The following is a 23,049-nucleotide window of genomic DNA, read 5'->3' as shown; positions in this document are numbered from 1 at the left end:
TTTATTTATTTATACACTTTTTTTTCGCGTACTAAGTTATGCTTAAGCTCTAATTTGAACACATATAGAAAGTGTCCAATTTTATGCATTAAATATAATAGTAAATAATTAATTCCAAAGATGTCTGTTTGCTTACGAGTTATCAAAAGAACGCGTATTGCAAACAAAATAAGATAATACAAATTCGTAATAACTAAAATCGTTGTAAAAGAAAATGAAATCTAGATATGCTTATAGATTGTTACCGAACACTAACTGGAATAGACCATCATGTAGTTACGAGTAGAAACTACAGATTTAGATTTAGGCAAGTGCAAAAAATACTTAAATAAATCAAATAATTTTGCAATCGAATTATTTCTTATTTTATTTATATTTTAAAACAGAACAAAATGTTTTCCAACAAATCAGACATTTTATTTCATTTAACAGGCAGTATAATGTTGAATTTCTCTTTGAAGATTTTTCTAGTTGATGAAATATTCAGGACTTACCATCTGAAATAAATAGAGAATTAGTGTTAATTTGATTACAATCCAAAACATTATAATTTTATACGTATAAAGAAAACAGATTATTTGTAACACTAGTTATAAAACAACATCTTTTCAGTCAGAAATTTAAAAAAAAATATAATTAATCTTAAAACCATTTTCAAAAATGCTTAAGCGAATTTTAAATGCAAAATCTTATGCAGTATTTACAATCTTATTATAATTATTAAATCTTATTATATTTGTTTACATATTTATTTATCTTTTTCGAAAGAAAACAACTATGTTAACTCTTTATTGTATTATACCTTTTTTTAGCTTAAGTAATTTTTCAACCTTCTATAGGTAATTATTTGGGTAACTTTGTGAAAATAAATAAGAAAAAGCAAATTTTTTTTAAAGAAAAGTCTATTTTTTTTTATAAAATTTACATTGACCTGCTCCTCAGTATTGATTTCAGATCAGTACATTAAAATTTTTTGGAATTTCTATTACAAGTAAGCAAAAGAAATATTTTACATTCTAACTTCAAAATCATGATGTTTTGTGTTTTATGTTTATGTTTAAAAAAAGTTACATTGGACAATTTGATAATGTAGCTTTTCACTATATTGCCCAAGTCCTTCATTTCAATAACGAAGAAGAAAGAATTCAATTCAAAATATTAGTAATAATTTTAATATTGTCCAAAGATTCTAAGATTTTATAACCAGAGTTTAACAACACTGCCATTCTAAGACTGGAAATGAGATTGTTTTTTAAGTAAAGTAAAATTTTAAAATCAATTATATTTATAGCATTGTATTCACTTAAAATATTCTGGTTTTTTTTTACAAAGAGGCTACTCCTTTTTAATATTTTATTATACGCTATGAAAATGTTACTCGTATATCACACAATACGGTTTCCACCGGTCTTATTCGGCGCCGAAAGCTACCATTGCGGTATAGGACTTAAGAAAAAGAAACAAATTTGTGACGTTGCAAAAGCATTTGGATTTGATTGGACCACTGAAAATAATGCGTCTTACGGTCATATATAAAGCTCTGGATGTTCTGAAATCAATGTTCTGAAATGTCCCCTCTGTTCTGAATATCAAAAACAGACTAAGGATGTGCTTTAAAAGGGAACAAAAAGAAATATTCACCTCTCCCTCCCTTAGTATTAAATCTTGTAATTTAAATTAAAAATTGTATTTTGTTATTTTTAAATGTCGCTTTTTTAAAAGGTCATTAATAAAACTTTCCGTTATAACAATTTGTACAAATTTATTTCATGACAAAAAATATATTATTTAAATTTAATGTCATGAAAAATTTATAGATTTGCGTTTTGTAAAATATTAATTCAACAGTAAAACAATATGTTTCCATCCCATGTACTATATTTAGTTTGAATACTATATTTAGTTTGAATACTATATTTAGTTAGAAAGATTAACATTTAAGAATTAAAATATAAAAATTATGTTTCATTTAATTAAAATGTAATATGCAAAAAAAAAGAATTCTAGAGTTATAATATTTCTTGAATTGCGAACAAAAAAAATATTTCTTCTTTTTTGAATTTTTACATATTAGCATTTAATTCATTATATGAATAAATTAAAAAATACAAATTAAATATTTTTTTAAATTTTTACATCAAACTGCGCATTTGTATTGTTTCTAGAAGGTAAATTTTAAGATTTTTATTTTAATAGGAATTTTCTATCTTAAGATACAATTTTACCGTTTTTAGATCAAAGTGTTTTTTTAATTTTCAAAAATTTTTTCTTCCTCAAATTAATGGATAGTGGTTGAATTTTAATATTCCGTTAAAATTATAACAATTTATTTAACAAGAGGTTCATATATATTTACCTATTTCACAAAACTTTCCTTTATATGGGTTCTTGCATGAACATGAAGGTCCACTATCTTCGGGTACACATGTTCCGCCATTTTGACAAGTAATATTTGCACATAGATCTGAAGAAATAACAACTTACTACTTAATACCAATGAAAATTCAACCTCATTCCAAAGAAATCATAAAACATTTATTCATGAGACGGAAATAAGTAAAACTTGATTTATGGTTTTGTTCTTTTGAAAAGAAATTCCTTAAGCTCTTAATTGTAAAAGACTTTGCCTCGACGGAGTGATTTTTTCAATATTCCTTAGTGTTATTGTTTGTAAATCACTGTAGTAATACGGAATATTATAATTTTAGAGTAAACTACGCAAAAGTACGAATGTACGAATGCTGGGAACAAAAAGAAATATTCTCCTCCCCTCCCCTTAATATTCCATCTTGTAATTTAAATAAAAAATTGCATTTTGTTATTTTTAAATGTCAGTTTTTCAAAAGTTTTGGTAAAATTTTTTGTCAATAATTTTTTAAAATTTATTTCTTGAAAAAAATATGTTATTTAAATTTAATGTCATGAAAAACTTATAGATTTGCGTTTTGTAAATTATTAATTCAACAGTAAAACAATTTTTTTTCCATCCCGCATACTATATTTTGTTTAAATACTATATTTAGTTAAAAGGATTAAGGCTTTTAAGATTCAAAATATAAAAATAATGTTTCATTTAATTAAAATGAAATATGCGTAAAAAAGAATTCTGGAGTTTTAATCTTTTTTTGCTTGTGAACAAAAACGATTATTTCTTCTTTTTTAAATTTTAACAAATAAACATTTAATTTATCATATGAATAAATTAAAAAAAAAATTAAATATATTTCTAAATTTTTACATCAAACTGCTTCTTTATATTGTTTCTTGATAGATGAATTATAAGATTTTAATTTAATTGGAATTTTCTTTCTTAAGATGCAATTTTACCGTTCTTAAGTCAAAGTGTTTTTTTTCATTTGCAAAAATGTTTTTTCAACAAATTAACGGATAGTGGTAGAAATTAAATATTCCTTTAAAATTATAAAAATTTATTTAACAGGAGGTTCATATATATTTACCAATTTCACAATGTTTTCCTTTATATGGGTACTTGCATAAACATTTACAACCACTGCTTAAAGGTACACGCGTACCGCCATGTTGACAAGTAGTATTTGCACATGGATCTGAAAAAATAACAAGTTACTACTTAATATCAATGAAAATTCAGCCTCTTTCCAAAGAAATCATAAAATTTTTATTCATGAGACGGAAATAAGTAAAACTTGATTTATGATTTTTTTTCCTCTGAAAAGAAATTACTTAAGCTCTTAAATGAAATAGACTTTGCTTCGTCCAAATAAGTTTTTCAATATTCTTTTAAGTTATTGCTTTTAAATCAATGTAGTTATAAGGAATATTATAATTTTAGAGTAAACTGTCTCTCATTATTGTTTTCAGTAACGTAAGTTATAAAAATTCATAAAATTTAAAGTAGATGGCAGTATATTACGCAAAAGCAGTTAACTTTTTAACTAAAATGAGTATAATGTATTTAAGAAAATGCCTAATGCTTAATTTATGCTTTGTTTAATGAACATAAACATAACAATTTTGAAAAAATAAAGTAATTTCGTCATAGTAACGGAGTTAGAGGGTGAATGCAAATTATATATTGCTCTTTCTTCACCTATTACTTATATAGTTTCATTTCTTACTAGGAAAATCCCCCCTCCGTTTTCTCAAGGTATTGGATTCGTCCTGAAATACAATTGCAATTTAGTCCAAAGGTACAACATATTGCAAAACATGAAATGTAAAATGCACGGCTAAGCTGTACGTTCCGAAGTATACAAGAGAATAATTTTATTTTATTTACTTGTAACTAAAGTAGAAGTAAAAAATACGTACTTTTTTTTGGACTTTGTTACATTCTAAAATTAGTACTTTTACCTATTTTTTCGTTACTTTTTTGGGGCAAAAGTACGAGAATTTGTAACGAAAGTGACGATAATAATCTCTATTTTTTTCTGAATTTTCTTAAAAATTTTCCTCACGGAAATATTTTTTTCTCGAAATTTTCGAATGTTTTTCTTCAAACAAATTCCTAATTTTTCTTACAACACCGTATGCTAAAAATAAAGGCCTCAAAACATCTTCATTTTCTTATTACGAGAGTGCTCTTTTATTAATAGACATCATGTTACTGGTGTAACAATCGTGTGTACAAACTCATTTAATCAAACTATTTGAGACTGAATACCCTCTCCTCTGTTCTGAAAATTAAAAACAGACGAAAGATGCTCTTTAAAAGATATATATATAAAGACATATACATACATATATATACATATATATACATATATATACATATATATACATATATATACATATATATACATATATATACATATATATACATATATATACATATATATACATATATATACATATATATACATATATATACATATATATACACATATATACATATATATACATATATATATACATATATATACACTCATGGACAAAAAAATTAGCGCACCAAGAAGGAGTCGTTAAAATGAAACAAAATTTTACATACGTAATGACTACTTAGATATAACTAAATGATTAGAAAATCAACGAAAAAGGATAATTATTTCAGAGCAAAAAGCAAAAGAACATAGGAGTTAATACCCCGTTGGCCCCCCTCTAGCACGAATGCACGATACGATACGATCGGGCATTGATGTATACAAATTCTGTATGATATCTTGAGACATTTCGTTCCATATTTGCTGCAACCTTGCCTCTAGTTCATTCAAACTCGTGGAGTCCCCAATTCGTCGTCCCAAATGATCCCAGATTAGCTCGATTGGAGAAAAATCTGGGGATCGGGCAGGCCTAGGAAGGGTAGTAACAGTACGGAGACAGTCGTGTGACACCCTTTGCCGTATGAGGCAGAGCATTGTCCTGTTGAAAAATGACTCCTGGGAGCCGTTGCATGAGAGGCAACACATGTGCCTGCAGGATTTCATGGCCATACCGCTGGGCTGTCATGGTACCACGGAACAATACTAGGGGTGACCGTGTATTGTAGGCAATGGCACCCCATGCCCTCACACCAGCTGTGGGAGCAGTGCCTCGCTGTACAGCAAAGGCAGAATTGAGACGTTCACCACGGGTCTCCACACACGAACACGATTGTCATCACAGCTGAGATTGAATCTGGATTCGTCGCTAAAGACGACCTGGTTCCATTCCACTGCAATTCAGTTTCCTCGTGCGCTGCAAAACTCCAAACGGTGGTGTCGATAGGTGGGCGTCATGAGCAGCACACGTAATGGGCGCTGCGATACCAACTGTCTTTCAGCCAGGCGCCTTCGTATGGTTCGAGAAGACACAGGGGCCCCTAGTATTATTCCGTGGCACCATGACAGCCCGGCGGTATGTCCAGGAAATCCAGCAACTACATGTGTTGCCACTCATGCAACGGCTTCCAGGAGCCATTTTTCAGCAAGACAGTGCTCGGCCTCATACGGCAAGGGTGTCACAAGACTTTCTCCGTACTGTTACTACCCTTCCTTGGCCTGCCCGATCCCCAGATTTGTCCCCAATCGGGAATATCTGGGATTATTTGGGATTGCGAGTTGGGCATCCCACGAGTTTGAATGAACTAGAGGCAAAGTTACAGCAAATATGGAACGGAATGTCTCAAGACATCATACAAAACTTGTATGCCTCAATGCCCGATCGTATCGTATCGCGTATTCGCCCTACAGGGGGTCCAACGGTGTATTAACTCCTCCGTTCTTTTGCCTTTTTCTCTGAAATAAATTATCATATTTCTTTAATTTTCTAATCATTTACTTATACCAATGTAGTCATTACGTATGTAAAATTTTGTTTCATTTTGACGACTCCTTCTAGGTGCGCGCTAATTTTTTAGTCCATGAGTGTGTATATATATATATATATATATATATATATATATATATATATATATATATATATATATATATATATATATATATATATATATATATATATATATATATATATATATATATATATATATATATATATATATATATATAAAAATATATATATATATAATGTGTGTGTGCAATAAGCGAAACAATAACCTCTATGTTATCCCGCCAGATGTCGCTCGTCTGAACGAAAGGCATATAACTTTCTTGATGTAAATGAAGAGAGTCAGTTGATATTGTTTCTAAGTGAAACTGGTAACCTTAGTGGTTAAGACTCTAAGTGATATTAGTTAATTGAAATATGTTTCTGTATGAAATTGGAACCTGTGTGGTTCGATCTCAATTGTTTAAGAGTCTGTGTGACTCATGTTATTATTAAAGAATAAGCATAATCATTAAATGTCTTGATTGACTTTATTAATGGTAACCAAGGCATTTACATGTATATATATATATATATATATATATATATATATATATATATATATATATATATATATATATATATATATATATATATATATATATATATATATATATATATTTCCTGTCTTTATATTCTAAAAACAAACAATTTTTTCATGAAAAGCAACAATGACTGTAGGTATGAGCCATGGTGCCTCATGGGATAGGCCTTGAGGTGGACAAGATTCGAATCCCAGCAATCAGGGGTCGATACGAATTCCGCACCCGGTTCGCACCAACAATAAACGCTGACGTGAAATATCCTAAGTGGTAGACGGATCATGGGTTAGTATCTCCTTGCCCTCAGTCTAACCGTGGGAGGTTTTCGTTTTTTTCTTATCCAATTAACGCAAATGCGGGTTAGTTCTATCAAAAAATCCTCCAAGAAGGCAGGTTTCTACCAATACTTGATCCAGGAGTTCAATTTTCCTCTGGATTGGATTCAAAAGTATAAAGATACGGAGTGGAATATTAGTAGTCTTAGACGTAAAAGCTGGGTAGGCTGTTCAACGCTAGTTATAAAATATAATATAATAACTGCAATTTATTTCCTAAATATTTAAATAAATGCATTGAGTCTAACCTAATTTGTTTAAATCCGTTCAAATTGTTGAAACTTCTTACTGCTGACTACGATGGCATCAATGCAGGGAACAAAAAGAAATATTCTCCTCCCCTTTCCTTAATATTCCATCTTGTAATTTAAATCAAAAATTGCATTTTGTTATTTTTAAATGACAGTTTTTCAAATTGTCATTATTAAAATTTTTGTCAATAATTTTTACAAATTTATTTCATGACAAAAAATATATTATATAAATTTAATGCCATGAAAAACTTATAGATTTGCGTTTTGTAAATTGCTAATTCAACAGTAAAATTTTTTTTCCAACCCGCAAACTATATTTAGTTTAAATACTATATTTAGTTAAAAAGAATATGGCATTTAAGATTTAAAGTAAAAAAATTATGTTTCATTTAATTAAATTGTAATATGAGTAAAAAAGAATTCAAGAGTTTTAATCTTTTTCTGCTTGCGAACAAAAAGGATTTTTTCTTCTTTTATAAATTTTAACAAATAAACACTGAATTCATCATATGAATATATTAAAAAAGAATTAAATATATTTTTAAATTTATACAAACTGCTCCTTTGTATTGTTTCTAGACAGGTAAATTATAAGATTTTAATTTAATTGGAATTTTCTTTCTTAAGATGCAATGTTACCGTTCTGAGGTCAAAGTGTTTTTTATCATTTGCAAAAATGTTTTTTCAACAAATTAACGGATAGTGGAAGGAATTTAATATTCCTTTAAAATTATAAAAATTTATTTAACAGGAGGTTCATATATATTTACATATTTCACAATGTTTTCCTTTATATGGGTACTTGCATAAACATTCACAACCACTGCCTATGGGTGCACGCGTTCCGCCATGTTGACAAGTAGTATTTGCACATGGATCTGAAAACATAACAAGTTACTACTTAATACCAATGAAAATTTCAGCCTCTTTCCAATGAAATCATAAAGAATTTATTAATGAGACAAAAATAAGTAAAACTTGATTTAAGATTTTTTTCCCTCAGAAAAGAAATTACTTAAGCTCTTCATTGTAATAGACTTTGCTTCGTCAAAATAAGTTTTTCAATATTCTTTTATGTTATTGTTTTTAAATCAATGTAGTGATAAGGAATATTATAATTTTAGAGTAAACTGTCTCTCGTTATTGTTTTCAGTAACGTAAATTATAAAAATTCAAAAAATTTAAAGTAGATGGCAGTATATTACGCAAAAGCAGTTAACTTTTTAACTAAAATGAGTATAATGTATTTAAGAAAATGCCTAATGCTTAATTTATGTTTTGTTTAATGAACATAAATGTAACAATTTAAAAAAAAATAAAGTAATTTCTTTTTTGCTTCGGAGTTAGAGGGTGAAGGCAAATTACATATTGTTCCTTCTTCACCTATTTTTTAAATAGTTTCATTTCTTACTAGGAAAATCCCCCCCCCGTTTTTTAATTTATCGGATTCGTCCTGAAGTACAATTGCAATTTAGTCCAATGGTACAACAGCATATTGCAAAACATGCAATGTAAAATGCACGGCTAAGCTGTTAGTTCCGAAGTATGCAAGACACAACTTTTATTTTATTACTTGTAACTGAAGTAGAAGTAAAAATTACGTACTTTTTCTTGTACTTTGTTACATTTTAAAAGTAGTACTTTTACCTGTTTTTTTGTTACTTTTTTGGGGCAAAAGTACGAGCGTTGATAACGAAAGTGAGGATACTAATCTCTATTTTTTCTGAATTTTCTTAAAAATTTTCCTCGTGCAATTTTTTCTCGAAATTTTCAAATGTTTTTATTCAAACAAATTACTAATTTTTCTTACAACACCGTATGCTAAAAATAAAGGCAACAAAACATCTTCATCTTCTTATTACGAGAGTGCTCTTTTATTAATAGACATCATGTAACTGGTGTACCAATCCTGTGTGAAAACACATTTAAACAAACAGTTTAAGATTGAATACCCTCTCCTCTGTTCTGAAAATTAAAAACAGACGAAAGATGCTTTTTATAAGATATATATATAAATGCATATATATATATATATATATATATATATATATATATATATATATATATATATATATATATATATATATATATATATATATATATATATATATATATATATATATATATATATATATATATATATATATATATATATATATATATATATATATATATATATATATATATATATATATATATATACAGGGTGTCCCAAAAGGTCGTTTACAAACTTAACATGCTGGTCTGTCATGATGAACAAGATTTACATAGGAACTTGTGTCCGAAAATTAAAACTGCGACCACTAGAGGGCGATAATTGCACGAAAACGGGAGAGTGGGAAAAACAATCATTTTAGGCGTGGACGTTGAAGGAGAAAAATGAATGAGTTTAGTAACGCAAAAATGGCCGACATGCATTACATATACGGCGCAGCTGATGGAAATGGACAAGCCGCGCACGGACGTACCTTGAGCGCTTCCCAAACTGACGTCAGCACGATTGCACCGAAGATTATGTGAATCAGGTACTTTCGTAGCACGTAGCCACATCGGTCGAGAACGTGCTACACGCACATCTGACGTAGAGGAAACCGTGCTACAGGAGTATGCCATCAACCCGTAAAGAAGTCTCCGAGAAGTCGAACGTGTCTAGGGTGTAGCTCGTTCCACCATAATGCGCATACTGCACGATGACATGCAACACCCTTACCACTTCCAAAAAGTACAGGCATTGTGCGCTGACGATTATCCCAAACGCATTGCATTCTCACGCTGGTATTTGCAACAGCGGGTCGCACAGCCAGATTTTCCATCATGGATTTTGTTTTCTGATGAATCCTGCTTTACACGGGATGATGTCGTGATCCTGCACAACATGCACGTATGGGCACATGAAAACCCAAGATGTACACGTGCCCATGCACATCAACAACGTTTCAGCGTAAACGTTTGGGCTGGTATTATCGGTGACATGTAGATTGGCCCTTACCTTCTACCTGAACGCCTCGACGGAAATACCTATCGCATTTTTTTAGAAAGAGTTTTGCCGGATCTGATGGGTGACGTTCCCGCCGCTACACGCCGAAACATCTGGTTTCAGCATGATGGAGAGCCTGCCCACTTTAGCTACGCTGTTCGAGAATACCTCGATAGGATTTATCCTAATCGCTGGATCGGTAGAGGCGGACCAGTCCCATGGCCGCCGCGATCCCCCGACCTGACTCCCCTGGATTTCTACCTGTGGGGACACATGAAGTCCATAGTGTACGAGACACCTGTAACATCGGAGATGGATCTTATCGCCAGGACGCTGTGAAACGTGCATTGTGGCGAATGGAAGGAATTTTGAGCATTTGCTCTGATGTAATGATGTTTTATAATAAAAATCATGTTAACACCGCTATCGATATCATTTTTTTCTCCTCATCCAAAACTGTACTTATCGCCCTCAAGCAGTCTCAGTTTTAATTTTCGGACACAAGTTCCTATGTAAATCTTGTTCATCATGATATGACAGACCAGCATGTTAAGTTTGTAAACGACCTTTTGGGACACCCTGTAAAAATATATATATATATATATATATATATATATATATATATATATATATACCCGGATCGCACCAAATAAACGCTGACGTGAAATATCCTGAGTGGGGTAGACGGATCATGGGTTAGTATCTTCTTGCCCTCAGGCTAACCGTGGGAGCTTTTCGTCTTTTTCTTATCCAAGTAACGTAAATGCGGGCTAGTTTCATCAAAAAATCCTCCAAGAAGGCAGGTTTCTACCAATACTTGATCCAGGAGTTCAATTTTCCTCTGGATTGGATTCAAAAGTATAAAGATACGGAGTGGAATATTAGTAGTCTTAGACGTAAAAGCTGGATCGGCTGTTCAACGCTGGTTATAAAATAGAGTATAATAACTGCAATTTATTTCCCACATATTTAAATAAATGCATTGAGTCTTACCTAGTTTGTTTAAATCCGTCCAAATTGTTGAAACTTGTTACTACTGACTACGATGGCATCAATGCAGGTAACAAAAAGAAATATTCTCATCCCCTTCCCTTAATATTCCATCTTGTAATTTAAATAAAAAATTGCATTTTGTTATTTTTAAATGTCACTTTTTAAAATTGTCGTTGGTAAAATTTTTTGTCATAATGATTTTTACAAATATATTTCATGACAAAAAAAATATTATTTAAATTTAATGTCATGAATAAGTTATAGATTTGTGTTTTGTAAATTATTATTTCAACAGTAAAACAATTTTTTCCTTCCCGTATACTATATTTAGTTTAAATACCATATTTAGTTAAAAGGATTAAGGCATTTAAGATTTAAAATATAAAAATTATGTTTCATTTAATTAAAATGTAATATGCGTAAAAAGGAATTCAAGAGTTTCTATCTTTTTTTGGCTTGTGAACAAAAATGATTATTTCTTCTTTTTTTAAATTTTAACATATAAACATTTAATTTATCATATGAATAAGTTAAACGAAATTTAAATATATTTTTAAATTAATACATCAAACTGTTCCTTTGTATTGTTTCTGGATAGATAAATTATAAGATTTTATTTTAATTCGAAATTTCTTCCTTGAGATGCAATTTTACCGTTTTTAGGTCGAAGTGTTTTTTCTTATTTGCAAAATTTTTTTTCAACAATATAACGGAAAGTGGTTGGATTTTAATATTCCCTAAAATTATAACAATTTATTTAACAGGAGATTAATACATATTTACCTATTTCACAAAACTTTCCTTTATATGGGTACTTGCATAAACATTTTCAACCACTACTTAAGGGTACACGCGTTCCGCCATGTTGACAAGTAGTATTTGCACATGGATCTGAAGAAATAACAACTTATTACTTAATACCAATGAAAATTCAGCTTCTTTCAAAGAAATCATAAAACATTTATTCATGAGACGGAAATAAGTAAAACTTGATTTATGATTTTTTTCCTTTGAAAAGAAATTGCTTAAGCTTTTAATTGCAATAGACTTTGCTTCTCAAAATAAGTTTTTCAATCTTCTTTTACGTTATTGTTTTTAAATCAATGTAGAGATACGGAATATTATAATTTTATCGAAAACTGTCTCTTGTTATTGTTTTCAGTAACGTAAATTATAAAAATTCTAAAAATTTAAAGCAGATGGCAGTATATTACGCAAAAGCAGTTAACTTTTTAACTAAAATAAGTTTCATGTTTTTAACCAAATGCCTAATGCTTAATTTATGTTTTGTTTAATAACTTTTCAAATTTATTTCATGACAAAAAATATATTATTTAAATTCAATGTCATGAAAAACTTATAGATTTGCGTTTTTTAAACTATTAATTCAACAGTAAAACAATTTTTTTCCATCCCGCATACTATATTTAGTTTAAATATTATCTTTAGTTAAAAGGATTAAGGCATTTAAGATTTTAAATATAAAAATTATGTTTCATTTTGTCAAAATGTAATATGCGTAAAAAATAATTTTAGAGTTTTACTATCTTTTGGATTGCGAACAAAAATAATTATGTCTTCTTTTTTGAATTTTAACATATAAATATTTAATTCATCATTTGCATAAATTTAAAAAAAAGTGCAATTTGAGTATTTTTTTAAATTATTAAATTAAACTGATCCTTTGTGGGTCATTCTCACTGAAAAGGTATAAATTGACTAAGAAATTTTTTAAAATTAAAGTATTTAAAAAAGTGATAAAAACTACATAAATGCCTTTATTTATTTTTGCTATATGTCCTTATAGTAATGGTCAAGTTTTTTACTTTATTTTTTACAAGATTTAAAATATTTTAAATTCTGCCTTGTCCACGGAGGTGATGTAATAGTCAACGGAGGAGACATTTTTTATAAAATATAAAATGCCAATGAAGACTAATTCATTAATTATTGGGTACAACTGATATGAGTTTAACATTAATAAGTAAATAATAAAATATTTCATTATTAGAGATAGAGCTACTTCTGATTAATCATGCTGCTATGAAAGGAAACATCCATTTTTAACATAGGTGAACAATTTTTTAAGTAAATCTTACTGAATATTAATAAATTAAAATGTTAAGACTATTGAAATAAAAATTCAGACTCCACATGAAAGTTGAGTGCTGAGGGTACTCTTTTATGATTATTTTATGCAAGTTAAACATTCTATAATCCAAATAACGTTTTTATTTGTTCTCTTTTCTTCTTGTTATTGTTTCTTTTTTCCCTGGGCCCAAACGGTTTGCTCTATCAATTTCTAGAAATTTAAGTACATTTAATCACGATTTTTCTCTTAAATCTTTTTCTGATACAGATTTTAAAGTTTCTTGCTCTTTTTTTTTTTTTACTTTCTTCAAACAATATAGGGCTTTCTTTTTTTTCTTTTTTTTTTCTGTCTAGCTTGTCTCATGCTGAGTTTTTTCTTGTTCCCTTCTCTTTTGCATTTGAACATTTGATTGCTTTCTTTTTTTTATATTTTGGTTTTGCCATTTATTTCCTAAAATTTGAAGAGAAAAAAAATTTTAAACATCACAGAAATTATTTAGAAAAATTGCCAATGTTTACTTCTCCGATAAGAAAAAGTTAAACTTAATTGATTTTCTTTAAAAATGCAAACAAATTAACACATTTGTTCCATTTTAAGAAATATCAATTAAAAGAAAATAGTTTTTTAATTATTAAAATTGTATTATGGTTATCTAACACATTGTCTCTTCCATTGACTATGTCTTCTCCTTCGTGGACTTGTTATGTCCACGGAGGAGACAAAAACTTGTTCTTGAATTTTTCTGATTTTTAATTTCAAAGTTACAAAAATGGGGCAGTTCTTTTTATTAAATATACTATTTTTGCAATCTAAAATTCATCTATCAAAAATAAAATAATTTTCTTTTACCTTCTTTATGATGTCCACGGAGTATACGGTGAGAACTTTGCCAAACCTCAATCCAAAACTCACACCAAAGAAAACAAAAACAACTGATAGTTAACATTATAAAATTGAATAGTTACCTTTCCCAGAAACTGTCTTATAGGGATTTCGTATATGCTGCCCTTTATTGCATATTTATGGAACTATATTAATTGTCCACGGAGGGAGATATTATTTTTGAGGGACAAAGTTTACTAGTCATTTATTTTATAAAAAGAAATTTTTTTTAACAAAATATTAAATAAAAAATTACTATAAACATTTAACTAGGAAAACTACAAAAATCATTAAAATAACATTTAAATTGTTTAACAGCCATTAAAAATTATTTTGTGTCGCAGACGTAGGGACGTCCATGGAGGGGATTTTGAAGTTATGTTTATTAAAAAAAAAGAATGAAATATTAAATACATTTAGCAGAAATGCCTATGATTTGTTAGTTAGAACTTTACGAAAAATGATGAAGAAAAATATTAAGAAATCTGCTGTATTTCCTAATATTTATTACTAAGGGACTTAAAAAATCACCTTTTTGTGAGAATGACCCTTGTATTGTTTCTTGATAGATGAATTATAAGATTTTTATTTTAATAGGAATTTTCTATCTTAAGATGCAATTTTACCGTTTTTAGGTCAAAGTGTTTTTTTTATTTACAAAATTTTTTTATTTCATCAAATTAATGGATAGTGGTTGGATTTTAATATTCAGCTAAAATTAAAACAATTTATTTAATAGGAGGTTCATATATATTTACCTATTTCACAAAACTTTCCTTTATATGGGTAATTGCATAAACATGAAGGACCACTGTCTCCGGGTGCACATGTTCCGCCATGTTGACAAGTTGTATTTGCACATGGATCTGAAGAAATAACAGCTTACCAATTAATACCAATGAAAATTCAACCTCATTCAAAAGAAAACATAAAACATTTATTTATGAGGCGGTAAAAAGTAAAACTTAATTTATGATTTTTTTTCCTTTGAAAAGAAATTACTTAAGCTCTTAACTGTAATAGACTTCGTCTGGATAAAATAATTCTTTCAATATTCTTTTATCCAATTGTTTGTAAAACAATGTAGTGATAAGGGATATTATAATTTTAGAGTAAACTGTCTCTCTTTATTGTTTTCAGTTATGTAAATTATAAAAATTCTGAAAATTCCAGCAAAACGTCCTCCAAGAAGGCAAATTTCTCCCAATCCTTGATCCAGGAGGTCAATTTTCGGAGTGGAATGTTACTATAGTTGTTAAAATAAAAACTGGGTCGGCTGTTCAACGCTGGTTATAAAATGAAATAAATGACTGTAATTGATAATGACTGAAATGACTGTAATTAATTTTCTAAATATTTAAATAAATGCATAAAGTCTTACCTAATTTGTTTTAATCTGTCCAAAATGTTAAAACTTGTTACTATTGACTATGTGGCATCAATACAGGTAACAGAACGAAATATTCTCCTCCCCTTCCCTTAATATTACATCTTGTAATATAAATTTAAAATTACATTTTTGTTATTTTTAAATGTCACTTTTTTAATTGTCGTTGGTAAAATTTTTTGTCATAATTCTTTAAAATTTATTTCATGTCAAAAAATATATTGTTTAAATTCAATGTCATGAACAACTTATAGATTTGAGTTTCGTAAAATATTAATTCAACAGTAAAACAATTTTTTCCATTCCGTATACTATATTTAGTTTAAATACTATATTTAGTTAAAAGTATTAAGGCATTTAAGATCTTAAATAAAAAAAAATTATGTTTTATTTAATTGAAGTGCGTAATATGCGTAAAAAAGAATTCTAGAGTTTTAATATTTCGTGGATTGTGAACAAAAATAGTTGTTTCTTCTTTTTTGAATTTTAACATATAAACATTTAATTCATCATATGCATAAATTTTAAATTTTTTTTAACATTTTTTAAATCAAACTGTGCCTTTGTATTGTTTTGAGATAAGTAAATTATAAGATTTTGTATTTTAATAGGAACTTTCTATCTTAAGAGGCAATTTTACCGTTTATAGGTCAAAGTGTTTTTTTTTATTTAAATTTTTTTTTCTTCTTTAAATTAACGGATAGTGGTTGGATTTTAACATTCCGTTAAAACTTTAAAAATTTATTTAACAGGATGTTTATATATATTTACCTATTGCACAAAACTTTACTTTATATGGGTACCTGCATAAACATGAAGGACCACTGTTTTTTGGTACACATGGTCAGCCATTTTGACAAGTAGTATTTGGACATTTGAAGAAATAACAACTTACTACTTAATACCAATGAAAATGCAACCTCATTCCAAAGAAATCATAAAACATTTATTCATGAGACGGAAATATGTAAAACTTGATTTATGATTTTTTTTCTTTTGAAGAGAAATTATTTTAGAATTATAGAGTTTTAATATTTTTTTTTATTGTGAATAAAAATAATAATTTCTTCTGTTTTTAATTTTAGCATATAAAAATTTAATTCATCATATGAATAAATTTAAAAATAAAATTTTTATGCTCTAATGTTTGATTATGATTGGATTCAAACGAAATATCTATAATCAAATTAAAAGATCGTCCTTATTTAAAATTCTGAAATTACTTTTATTAAATTAAGGAAAAGAAAAACGAAATGTAATTTTTAATTCTAAAGGTTTTTATATTTTTACCTGTGTATATCGATGCTTTTTTTTATTTCGTTCTTTTTTGTAAACTGAAATTATAATTTTTATTGTAATTTTTATACAAATTATTTCATTACTACAAATTTCAATTAAAAAACAGAATTTCTAAATATTTGGTAGGTTTAAAATTAATAATTTTAAACACACACACGCACGCACGCACGCACGCACACACTTTTTTAACGATCTTTTAGGTTACTTTAAATTTTCAATTTCCTTTTAATGCACTTTAAAAACGTTACTTTTTTTGTTTAGTATCTGCACTTCTTTGCTTGTACTCTCGTTACTTTTGCTCGTTACTTTTTAAAAATGCTTGATATGCTTTGTACCACCCTCCCTTTTCCCTGATATGCTTTGTGTTCCCAAGGTGTACCACTCTCCCATATATTAGCATGTAATTAAATTGCCCAAATTATTACTTTTTCCATAAGAAAGTCTTCTATGTTTCGTAAGAGATTTATAATAATAATAATAATTTTAATATTTTCAAGAAGTGGGTTATTAAACTCCCACCATTTAAAATTCTTGGCCTTCTAAAACTATAATTGATGTTATATTTTAACTAAGCAAAAATCTAAAAGCCTTTATCTTTGGAGCAAAGTAAATTGTCTTCCTCATTATAATTTTTGTTGTACACTGCGACATTTGTTAGATATGCTATATTTTCCATCTGGTGCCAGTAAAATTTAAAATTATTAATAAATTTGCTTCTACGATAATACGAATTTTATTACTCAACATGCTATTTTAATTTAGAATTTCGTTATAGATATATTTTCTTCACAGTTTGACTTGTTGTTCGGTAGGTACTTTTATTTACGTCGCACTAGAGCTGCACAATGGGCTATTGAAGACGGTCTTGGAAACATCAATGAAGATGATCCGAAGACATGCCTTCGCAATTTTGATCCTCTGCAGAGGGGATGGCTACCCTGCTATGATAGCCCAACGACCTGCGAGTGAAGTTGTGCACTTTACGGTAGAACAGTGTAACGAGGACCGATACCGCTCACCCAAGGTCCCTACGCGGGCTGATCAAAGTGATAGCCTCCCCTCTTATGCACAGATTAACATGTAGTGGTGGTCACAAGAAGTATATAAACTATAGAATCTTTTTATATCATCACGTTTTTAAATTCATAATTTCAGAAGGCATTCTGGAATTCAGTTAAAATCCTACATAACATAGCTAACACGAGGCTCATATATATTTACCTATTTCGCAGAATTCTCCCCTATATGGATAATTACACATGCACCTTGCACTATCTGGAGATACTAAACACGTTCCACCATTATAACAAGAAATACCTCCACATGTATCTGCAACAAAAAAAAATAAAATAAAATAAGAATTCAAGCATTCATTATTTTCAAAATGTCTTATGTTATAACAATGAGCATTAAACCTCATTACAATCTTCCAAAACATATTCATAAGACGACGAGAAGTAAATTTTTCTACATGTATTTTTTTTAATAAAAAAATGGTGCGTGAACTCTTTATTATATTAGATTGGGCATTGCTACAGCTCTTTTTCACTCTTTAATTGGTAATTGCTTGATGAAAAGACAATTAATAGTTAAAGGGAAAAGAATCATCTTTCTAAGAGGTAGTGGTTTTTACCTTTTTTTTAATCAAACTGTTCCCAAGTATTATTTCCATAGGTATATTATAACTGTTCGGGATTTTTTGCTATATAGCAGTGAAACACGTTGAAACAGTTAATTAACTCACTTTAAAATCATGTTTCTTACAAAATAAGTTTTTTTGAAAAATTTGAAAATTTTTTCTTTCATTATAATGTTTAAGTCCTACTTTTTAATAAGAAAGGAGCCCCCGCCCCCGAATGCTTTGTAAAAGATTGACATCATTAGTAATGATTTTAACCGTTTCAGATAATTTGGCGATTTATTTACCACGGATAAACTATAGTAGTATTCCAAATTTAGAAATGATGTTATTTTTAAAACAAAGTGAAATCTAAGCATTAAATACTTCGTTGGCTTTATATTTATTACTGTGAATGTCCAAAATTAGTGGTTGTTGTCTTCCGCCGGAGAATGTTGACTGTCACTATAGTCGTTTTGGTAAAATGTCCGAAATATATTCTGGATCTAGTGACTTCCCGATACACGTTCCTCCGGTATGACTTACATTATTGTATTTTTAAGATTGAGTACTCCTGCCCAGTATGCATTTAATCAGCACTCCGAACACTGAAGTTTTTTTCTAATCTATCTTCAGCATATGTTAAAATATCGAATAAATATAATAATATTAACGAATAAATTAATATTGGATATAACAAATATTGTTGACATTTTCTGTTGAAATTTGACGCTCTCTTGGTTTTGGTCATTTCGGTAGCATATTTACTTAAAACTTTTTTTGTTTTTTGGTTTAAACAAAAATGACAACTTTTCATTTTTTTCGTAGAACACAACGATATTTGTTACAAAGGGCTATCAAACACTACAGATTTGGCAAAATATTTCATAGAGTGGTAGACATTCCGAATCTTTCTGAGCTTTAGGTTATTTTGTCAACATTTTGAAAACCTCATCTCAAAATACAGCGGCTTTTTGTATGAACTTTCGAATCAATCACATGTAGTGGTGGAGAAAATTACTTTCTACAAATTTGCAACAAATTACTACAAATTTTTTAAACAAAGAATCCGACTCTAAAACCGAAGCTGTTTTATGATTATGAAATTTTTTCCCCATAATGCGTAAGAAGTTGGCATTTAAAGAGGTTTGTAAATTTGCTTTTATTTTGTTAGGAGCGATCACTCTCTGTTTCAGAATAAAATGGTTGTTATGGAGGTAGGTCGTTCTTAGAGGTTACCTCCCTTATTCACTTCAAAATATTTTCGAAGGTTCCTGATTTTTCGCAAACGATTTTAATTTTAGTCAGTGCAATTTCCTTGGTGAGGAAATGTAACTTGTGTTGGCGTCGTGAAAACCGGATAGATTAATAAAATTTACCGTAAAAAAAAATGATTCCCAACAAATATAATTATGTGTAAAAACAAATATAACAATTATGAATGATCGAACATAAACTATTTTAAATAAATAAACATTTATGTTTCTCATTTAATTTTATTTCATGAAAATTAGGAATGCTTTAAAGGACGAGAAGAGGTTTGTTTGTTTTAGACGTTTAGTTCTTTCTAAAAAAAATTTTTTTTTTCTAATTTAATTTTCAACTCAAAAATAAAGCATTGATAGCAGCGGCTTTAGTGCACTCTAACTGAAACATGAGGTTGTTGTTCTCTTTTAGAGATCCGTCAAAATGAGCTCTCTAAATAATAATGATTATTACACAAATATTAGTTACATTTTAATCTAATTATTTGTTTTATTAATATTTTTTATTTGATATCTTTTCGATTTTTCTTAATTGACCTTTCGCGTATTTGGTGCAGATGTTTTCCAGGTCGCTGGGGGAGATTTTAAAGGTCTGTTCTAAAGGTTTTTTCATTACAATGTCTATGGATAAAATTCTGCTCCTCCCAAAAATGGTAGTAAAAAAAAGGAAGTCGCTACATAGAGGTGGTCTTTTCTGTAGGTATCACTGTATTTTCTCTACAGATTAATCTATAGTGTCAAATACGAGGTTTGTCCATAAAATAAAGTTCCCATAGAATTTTCACAATGAAAAACATGTTTATTGGCATTGAATTATACATGTTTGGAATGCTGACTTCCCTTTATTTTTCGACGTAATCGCCGTTTAGATCAATGCATTGTTGCATGCGGTGTACCATCTTCTTTATGCCTGAGTCGTAGAACTCTGCCACAGCGCTGCGGAGATAGCTTAAAAACCAGGGCTCGAAAAAACTCTGAAATATTACCCGTCCACGAGGACGGCTTGATCAACAATGTACCCGTCCTACTTTGAAACTAACCCGTAGCTTCTAAATTGGTAAAAATATAATTTTCCATTATTTATTACTAACATTTATATAAATTGCTCAATGAATTAGTAGTTACTGGGATTACAAATACTGGGATTACATTATACAGTAATAAAAGAAATACTAGGTTACTAATAGTAACCTAGTATTTCTAATTTAAATGACAAAGGTCAAGTTATCTGGAATGTCAATTTATCTGAAGGTACTGCGTTTTTTAAATGAATGAAATATGACGTTTGCCAGTTCCACAATCAATCCAATGATTTACAGAGGTTTCTGCTCAGAAATCTGAAAGGGGTTTTCCATTTAGGTAGATGTTCATAATTGCGTTTAACGCTTCTTGTTTAAGATCAGTACGTAATGTGTTTCTTTGTAAGTTCATTGCTGAAAAGCCCCTTTCAACCGCTGCAGTACTCCCAGACAGATAAAATATTAATTCTAATAACAAAATTCGTTGTCCGTGGGGCATTTTTGACCGCCGAGGACGGGCGAACGGGCTGTTTTTCGAGCCCTGTTAAAACCTCATCTTTCAGCTCTTCGTTGGTTGTGAAATGCGTCCCCCCCCCGAGTGTTTCCTTAATTCAGGGAAGAGATAGTAATCACTGGGGGCTCGTATATCAATTATAAGAACATTAATCAATCATAAACATATAAAAGTAGAGATGAATAAAGTATTCAGTTAAAACAATATTAATTTAATTAACATCCAGTTCATGTATTTACCTATTTCGCAGAATTTTCCCTTATGTCGGTAATCACAGTTACAATGCGCTTCATTATTAATGACTGTACACTTTGCCTTATTTTTGCAAGGATTAGGCTTACATGGATCTGAAAAAAGAAACTCATGGAACATTCAATATTTTTAAAATGATTTACATTATAACAATAAATATTAAACCTTATTTCAAGGAACCATTATGTATTTATTTATGAGGGGGAAATTCAACAGCTTTCATAATTCATTTTCATTCTAATATTTATTTATTGATAAAACAATTAGGAAAAATCTTCCTTATATTAAACTGTATCGAATTCGATTATATTTTTGAAGCTATTTTGACACATTTTTTGTTTATAAAATTTGAGAAGCCCTTTTTCTCAGTGTAGTAACAATATGCTTTCTTTGTATAAGAAAATAACAAAATAATTTTTAACACACTATTTTACTGCTTGTTTATATGATTAATAAGTTCAATAAATAGAATGACTATCGTTACTGAAAATTAGTTTTCACTTATTGTTTGCCAATTTAGTGATTTTATTAGCCTTGATCTTTACTAATACAGATTATCGATACAGATTAATACAGATTATCGATATTTCATTCACACTTGAAGTAAAGAAAAATGTCATAAAATATCACATTTTCATATTGTCTTCTACAAAATTTTCATTTTTTATCTTATATAAACTAAATTGTGTAAACATTCGCACAACGGCATAAAAATACATAAAATTTAAATTGGTACAGTTGTGAGAAATATTACATATTTTTTACAAAAAATATAAGTATGAATCTACCAATTTTGAAAGAAAGAATATTTTTTTTAAAAAAAACTTCTATTTATGTGAAAAAACATCAGCATGTCATCAAAATATCTTTTGTATGCAATGCCCTAAATTTAGAGCATTTCATTAGGATTATGGGACGTTTAAACATCCGCTGGTAAAAATATAATTAAAAATAAGTGAAAAGGAGTTTAATACTGGAAAAGGAAAACATATATTAATAATAATTAAGGGTAAATCTTTCTTAAAAACTCAAAAATTTATCACCAATTATATTTCGCTGATCATGTAAAATAAAGTTGTAAAATATAGTTTGATTGTATCCGAGAAAATGTTAAGAACGGTGATTTTTTCTTTTTTTCTTAATGATTTTTTTCTTAATTTCTACTAGTGCAATACGAAGAAGCAGCTATTTTTTTTAACTTCAAAAGTGTGGTGTTTCAAACAGTAGAAAGATTTACTGAGCAATTTGAAAAGCAGATTTTCATTATATTGCCCAATTTCTTCATTTAAAAAGCAATATTTTTCAGCTTTTTAATTAAAGTTCAATAATATTAGTTATAAT

At 28.8% G+C, this 23,049-nt stretch overlaps 1 protein-coding gene across 4 annotated transcripts in view; it reads right to left on the bottom strand.

Annotated features, from left to right (window-relative positions):
- Positions 1 to 396: 396 nt before the first annotated feature.
- LOC147807183 (uncharacterized) overlaps positions 397 to 23,049 on the bottom strand; it is a 162,537-nt gene continuing 139,884 nt past the window's right edge. The window contains exons 7-9 of one of the 4 annotated variants that reach the window (XM_087167914.1): positions 15,113 to 15,220; positions 12,164 to 12,271; positions 8,235 to 8,288 (exon numbers count right to left, since the gene is read on the bottom strand). In XM_087167914.1, the coding sequence (XP_087024040.1) occupies positions 12,210 to 12,271; positions 15,113 to 15,220 (170 nt within the window). In that variant the 3' untranslated portion in view covers positions 8,235 to 8,288; positions 12,164 to 12,209. Of the gene's footprint in view, positions 498 to 8,234; positions 8,289 to 12,163; positions 12,272 to 15,112; positions 15,221 to 23,049 lie in introns of those variants that run through there. The other 3 variants (XM_087167916.1, XM_087167917.1, XM_087167913.1) reach the window with 3 other exon arrangements.

Source organism: Parasteatoda tepidariorum, chromosome 7, assembly GCF_982258835.1.
Source record: "Parasteatoda tepidariorum strain Cologne lab strain chromosome 7, Ptep-v5.0, whole genome shotgun sequence".
NCBI classification, from domain to species: Eukaryota; Metazoa; Arthropoda; class Arachnida; order Araneae; family Theridiidae; genus Parasteatoda; species Parasteatoda tepidariorum.
Note: the sequence above shows the minus strand (reverse complement) of the source record. Positions and strands in the feature narration are given on the sequence as shown.